This window comes from Anopheles bellator, chromosome 2 (genome assembly GCF_943735745.2).
Source record: "Anopheles bellator chromosome 2, idAnoBellAS_SP24_06.2, whole genome shotgun sequence".
In the NCBI taxonomy this organism is placed as follows: domain Eukaryota; kingdom Metazoa; phylum Arthropoda; class Insecta; order Diptera; family Culicidae; genus Anopheles; species Anopheles bellator.
The window spans coordinates 45,797,687-45,804,913 of NC_071286.1; the positions used below are offsets into that span (position 1 = coordinate 45,797,687).

A 7,227-nucleotide genomic window follows, 5' to 3' on the forward strand; every position below is an offset into this window, starting at 1 on the left:
GTTAGGTCCAAGCCGGAGAACACGATCGACCGAGGGGGTTTTACGAATCGTAAACAAATAGATATGGATATGGGTACAGCTTGCATCTAAGAATTCTGCATTGACTGTATTCGGCAGAAAGTTGACTGCATTCAATCGTTTGCACCACTCCGTCGGAACTCTAATAGTCAGAAACCGATCTTCAAATTATTCTAAATGTAAAAATTATGTTATGGTTGTCTAGGGCTATTTAGACTTCTAGGACTGTTGGACTATGCAGGTTGTAATTTAGTCTAGATGCTCGTTATCCTTGGATTATGAAGCTAATATGATAACTCCAACGTCTGTATGCCCACTGTACGTCCAATGGTTGAACTATGTGTATGGTCCATAAGTCCAATCCTAACGTACGCCCAATCGATAACCGCTAAACAGTAAACGACGCTTTTCCTGACCTCGTATCCTGACCATTACTTTTGCACTGCAAAAATACACCGGATGGGTAAGCTCAAAGCTTATCATAAACATCATACTTTTATTTTACGTGCTGAAAGTATTGCCATGGAATTTCCGCAACCTGTACGTAAATCCCTCCGCGGCTTAGCAGATTCGCCGTCGACCAATCACCGTTTGGAAACATCCATTGGCATCACACGGTGTAGGCTGCCAACAATTCCCAGGACGAGCCCGCCCAGGACGCGTCGGTTTCATGCCATATTTAAAGCCCTTAGTCAAATGAACTTTTAATCAACCGTGGAGTTGTTGCTGTGTCGACAGTTCTGCTCTCCGGACGCCGGGGCAGGATGCGCCGGGACCGTAAGTGGACCTGGACGTACTGGGGTCCAGGATCGGGCCACGGGCCTTGTTGGGTACCAAATTACTCAAACCGGACGCCAACGGCCCCACATCCGGCCGCTGGGTAGAGAGTGCTGGCAGAAACAAGAGAACGACGAAAGGTTAGGGCCCACATACTCTGTGTCGTGCCGAACAAATGGTTCCATGTGCCCAACTCCCAACCACCCCTCCGCCTCCTACTCTCGAAACGGCCGGGGCTGGAATTGAATCATCGAACGACAATCTGGCGAATTGATCGAATTTCAATGAAACCTACATGAAACGGCTGCCGGCTGAGGCGCCGCCGACGGATAACTGGCTCGTTCCGGAGATGCCATGCGCCGGGGACGGCGCTGGTCAGGGATGTGCGAAGGCCGTGAAATGTGATGATCTAAATTTAACCATGCCCTGCTTTCCTGTCCATCGCCACGTGATAACATTTATGGCCGACGATTTAATTAAAGTGCTGCCCGAGCAGACAACGGGCACGCAAAGCAGAATCTCATTTCAGCCATGATTATCTGCCATCCGAGGGACAACAGTAATTAAAGGATGAGAGTAAAATTAATTTCGCAACCAGAAAGCGGTCGATTTCAGCTTGCTCTGCTCCTTTTTCTCTGCCTTTTGGGCATCCTCTCTTTGAAACGCGACTGATGAGTTCGATCACTGGATGACGTAATGATATGTACCAGAGTTCCGAAATGCTGGTTGAGTTCATTCGCGTCGAAAAGAGCAATCTTTTGCTGAATGAACCAGGGTTCATTAAAAGTGCGCGCCAAAAATCAGCCCAATGCAAAAAACGACATTTCCATCATACTATCGTCAACTAAATTAGTCACAGTTCAAAATGATCAGTATTCGAATATTCGAATACTGATCAATACTGATATTGTATTCGAATCAGAGATCACATTGGGGCGGCTCAATCGGTACGACCGATAATCTACGAACGAACCGGCAAAATTCCCGGCAAATCGCTAAGAGCAAAATCCGTAATCCCTAATCTTTCCAAACTTATTCTCAATGTTCGTTTTGATTTTTGTTTTGGTTTTAAATAGAAAAATATTAGTCCAAATGAGTTTCGAAAGGTGAAGTCAAAATAAATCAAAGAATTTATTCGCTGATGAAAGTGAAAAATTAACGGAACGGAAAATACCCTAAAATATTGAAAGAAAAATCTTGATGAATTTCTGTTAAACTGTACACTGTAATTTAAAACATGACTAATCCCGTAGATATTTTCTATCTGATCCGTAGTAATGTTAGAGTAGTAGACACATGTGGGTTCAATATACGATTTTCTCTATACAGAAACGTTATTTTCTTATACATATTTTAACAATGCTCACAACTACCTAATCGGCAAATTTCGATCATCGTATGCGCCACCATTTGTGTGCAAACATTGCCAGCCTCATTTATGGTTCTCCTAACGCCCTTTTTGACCTATAAAAGACAGTATGGTTTTTACACGATTCGCCAACTGATTCTCACTCTCATCCTCAACCTCCGGTATGATAACGGATGTACCAGAGAACCTGTTTGGCGCCACAGACCCGGTAAAAACCCGGGCAATCCGGCAACCCAATCAACGGTAGTAATAGAAACAGAAAAAACAGGCTAATCTCTACACTCGTCTCTCTCACGCTCAAAGCGCCCGACAGAGTCTGAGGTCGAGCACAGCGAGAACATCCCGGAATTCCCGAACCGCGCTGATCGCCTTATGCACCACCGGCGCGATGCTCGATAGATAAGAGCCCGAAGCGAAGCCCCGTGACGAAACGCCCCGGCGGATTTGCCTCTAGAAAGCGGTATTCTTGCACCGACCACATCGTGTCTTAGCCGCTATCTCTCTCCCTCCGGCGTGTGAGAATGTGGCGTTGTGTCTCAAAAACAGGTTTGCCCCTAAAGTGGCCCATCGCGAAGCTCGGAAGCTCGGGCGAAACGCGAATAATCAGAGGCCCGTCAGTAGTTGATCCGCGTCGACTCAACGACGACGCCCGATCGGTCCCCTTGAAGCCGCAATCTCGTCATGAGAGCCGCCGCGTTCCCGTTTGTAGTGCTGTGTGCAGTTGGATTGCTTCGCCTCAGCGTGGCCCAGTGTACGTAAGATATCGATGGCCAGGTGCAGCGATATTGATCTCTCATATCTGATCCGCCCCCGGTTTCGGACCGGCAGATCTCGCCAGCTGTCAAACTCCGGTCGGTGAGGGGGGAACGTGTGTGCTGGTGCGCGAGTGCCCCTTCGCCCGCGCCGTGCTAAAGAAGAAGGATCACTCCAACAACGACATCCGCTACCTGGAGGCGGCCCGCTGTGGGCAGCTCGAGACGAAGGTACTGGTCTGCTGCAATGAACCGAACGTGACGCGGACGGCGGAACCGGTCGACCCGGAAACGATTGCTGGGCTGGTGGAAAATCGGTTCGGTACGCGGGAGGAAAAGCGAGACCTACTGCCGACAGACTGTGGTCAAGCCGCTCAAGATCGCGGTCCGATCCCGGGCCCGAGGGCCCAGCTCTTCGATCACCCGTGGAGCGTACTTATTCAGCACCGGAATAAGGGTGAGTTCGAAGCTTGAAGAAATTGATGAACAGTTTTTTGCCAGAGTGAACGAAATGTATGACCGTTACGGTAGGAATTGATCGAACCATACGTACAACTACACTGATTGCGGTGTAGCTTTCCAGTTGCCGATGGAATTTCAATCAGTTCAGCGAGTTGATTGATAAGCAAACACAGACTAACAAGCTTCAAATAACAGCTTACCAACAGCCTTTGCATAGAACTGGAAATATCAGGCCATTTCGTCTTGTTTTAGACTCTTGTCAAACATTCGACTCTATACGAACTCTGACTTTACAAAGAGCCTGACAATTTGGACAATATTGTAACATTTTTTGGAAGACTTTAAAATCAAAAATGAATATTCTACATTTACAAAAACAATTCCAACTGCAACGAGCAAATTATCTAGTATTGGTATAACCATCGACTGAAATAGGATAGAAAAAACAACTAGCAAACAACCCGACATGCAGCTCGTCACCGTCAACCCTTGTCGATCCAGCGCTCATCGCACCAATACGCCAGCCACGAGCCCATGGCTGCTATGTCTCGATGTTTCAACTCTGTGGCGTCACTTTTTGACTTCAATCTACCTGTGATCGACTTCAGGGAGCGCCTGAGATTCGCTTAGTCTTATGTTCTTGTGCGCCCGTGCGCATATTGCTTTGTATAATCCCTGCTCATCTAGCCGAGGCCGGCCAATGAGTTAATCAATAAAACAAACAAACAAACAAACTAGCTAATGAGTTAGGTCTAGAAAGAATTGAATAATAAGTGTTATAATTAAATGCGTGAGGATTTTGCGTGAGGTTTTTTCTGGAACTAAATTTTCAATACTAAGGGTCGAACAAGCAGTCGAAAGCAAAGATTACATAACCTTCTACTTCAATAACCTACAGCTGCTAGTCTAGGTGAGCCAGAAAGTACGTTCTCCATAATAAAATTAGGATTAACTTGGTTTGGAGTGTCTAATGTCAATTGCAGCTTAGTTATGATTTAACGTTTCCGTTTCAGTAACCCTACTTTATTATTAGTTTAAAACTCTGGTCCTACAAAATCCCCCAAAAAACACTGCCCATATGAAATTGGCAAAGAAGTTATCACAATCGTACGTAGCCACGAAAACAGCTGCAATTGCTGTCGAAATAATGCGATAAAAATCAAATGGGGTGAAGGATTATTATTATCAAGTTAAATAGTGACTTAATTTTCGTTCGAATGCGTAATTTGATAGCGAATCCCTAATATTTACATAGATCATCAATTTGTTTTGATAATCACACCCTTTGATGTGAAGGCCTTTTTTCACGAATCGCGCTGGCAACGGGATGAACACTGTGGGGAGGCCTCTAATTAAATACTAAATTACTTACAACACCTTGTTTAAAAACTACACACGACGGTACGCGTTCTAGACGGCGAAGTTCGATTCCACTGCGGAGGAGCCCTGATAAGCAATCGATACGTGATAACGGCGGCCCACTGTATCATGGGCATGAAGAAAAGCTGGACCATGTAAGCGTAGCGCTTGGTGTGATCGGTTGAACCTGTTTACTAACGCTCGATCGCCCTCCGGCACAGCACCCAGGTACGGATTGGTGAGTGGAACCTCAAGACGGATCCCGACTGCTCGAACGAGCGCCCCGATGGCTACCTGGAGTGTGCCGATCGTGTACAGGACATTGCCATCCAGAAGGTCACGATCCCATCGAACTACAGTGGTCCTGGTTCCGCGGAAGTGCAGCAAGACATTGCATTGCTACGGTTGGCCCGAAGGGTCGAATTCAACTCCGGTGTAGCGCCGATCTGCCTGCCGCTCGATTTGGAGCTACGCAACGAGCTACACGTCGACTCGGGACGATTCTTCGAGAGCGGCTGGGGCAAGACCATCGACGGTGAGTGATCGTAGACTTTGGAGTCCTGGAACCAACTAACGAGCTATATCCCATTGCAGCGATCGGTACCGATTTGAAGATGAACTACTTCTCAGCGGGTGTCCCACGGGGCGTGTGTCGAGAAAAATATCCCCATGTGAACGTGGGCGAAGGACACATCTGTGCCACCCCGCAGCAGGAGGCGGACACGTGCCGGGGTGACTCCGGAGGACCGCTGATGTTCCGCCACTCGAAGGGAGCGCTGTACCTCGTCGGTGTCGCCAGCGTTCGCAAAGGCTGCGCCATCACCGGAGAGCCGGCGGTCTACACCAACGTGGGCCACTTTGTTGATTGGATCGTCGATAATCTCGAACCGTAGACCGTGCTCGTCAAAGTATTAACTGGAGTGTCTTCGAGTGACGCTCTTGGAAACGGGTGAAAAAATACAAAACAGCTGTTCCAATAAACGTCAAAATTCGATGCAATGAAGCAAGCAGGTGGTCGACGGGTCCACTTGAAAGGTCCTAAAATGAACGAACCAGATGTTAACAAACTAGCGCGATGAGCGATAATTGCGTTCCGATGGATGAGATTTTTTTTAAATCGAACTGAACAACAAGTCGGCTAAGTACACCGACACGGCCTCCGCCATTCGGAAACGTTTGCCAAAAATCTCCCGACTTTCACCCTACGCGGGCACCCTTTTCAATTTTATGCCTCAGATCCATCCGCAACCCCTAATTTACGATCCAAACAACACGAGGCGAGACCTTTAGCGGTGAATGTTATGACCATGCCCCATCTTTCTGCTAAGGTAAACACTTGGATGATCCGTTACGTCCATCCTTCATCCAGGCTCCACCCATCCTGGGGCAATCCGTCAGGAGATGGGATGGAGAATTTAATTTGGAGCAAAACCACCCGGCGTGGTTTGTTTAACATTTTGCACCGCTCCTGATCGAACCGAGCTAAGGTGCGCGATCGTAAAGCGAGGTTTTATATACTTACCAGTGCGCGGTTTCCTGCGAAAGATGCACAGCTCACGAGCAAAACACGAGCACTTTTTTACTAATAATTTTCCCGAATTTCTATTTCGGTAGCTTCGGTGTACGCGAGCAGAGGGCAGCAAATATGGCCGGAGTATGTTGCATAATCAATTAAATCGTTGTTTGTTGGGCCTCATTCAGCCATCAGGCAGCACACTGTTCCACAGGTCCACAGTGCCCGTGTCCTGCGGGACAGGACAGGAAGGCACTGGCAGCGCTGTTCGCTATCCTCCCGATCGTATTAGCCACTTCGGGATCTCAGCACTGTTTGTTGGATTGGATTTTCAGCTTTCGCGTCGTTCTGCCTGGAGTCTAACAATCTGCGCTAGTTGGGCTAATTTGTCGAAAGGCGGAATAAACGGACTGTTTCGAAACGGACTTCACGGGAAATTGCAGTTCGGCGGCCGAAAGTACCAATGCATCAAGAGTGGCGATGTATCAAAAATTTCAACTAACTCGTCCAGAATTTGTTCAGTTCGGAACATATATGCTCGTATTACATCATCGTCTTGATTGAACACAAAAGGCTACTATGTTCGGAAACTACAAAACTATACAAAAGGTTCACCAAATCGTTCAACAAACTGCAAACGCTTCAACGCTTAACTGGTTTTTTGAATTGTGAATGTGAATAACACTAACTCATTTATGCTAAGCTTCTTTTTACTATTCATATTAAAAAAAATACTCTTAATTTTATCACACAGCTTTGTGCAACGTTATCTGAGCAAATTATTTGAGCAATAAAACAGATCGATGGGTAATTGCGCCTCGTGTAAGTTTAGCAACACTCTTTAGCGTTTGATCAAGACTCCCAAGTGCTCTAGCAATAAACTACAAAAGTTTCTCCCTCAGCACAAACAGTTACTAATAGAGTTTAGCTGTACGCACGTATCTTCCGATCGTCCACAATAGCGACCAGGCCGATCA

At 46.8% G+C, this 7,227-nt stretch overlaps 1 protein-coding gene across 1 annotated transcript; it reads left to right on the top strand.

Moving 5' to 3' along the window:
• Positions 1–2,781: 2,781 nt before the first annotated feature.
• LOC131211873 (CLIP domain-containing serine protease B4-like) lies at positions 2,782–6,805 on the top strand. Its single transcript, XM_058205532.1, has 5 exons — positions 2,782–2,915; positions 2,993–3,373; positions 4,793–4,892; positions 4,959–5,272; positions 5,332–6,805. Exons 1-5 carry the CDS (start codon positions 2,846–2,848, stop codon positions 5,628–5,630), a joined length of 1,164 nt encoding a protein of 387 aa, XP_058061515.1. The 5' UTR covers positions 2,782–2,845; the 3' UTR covers positions 5,631–6,805.
• Positions 6,806–7,227: the final 422 nt, after the last annotated feature.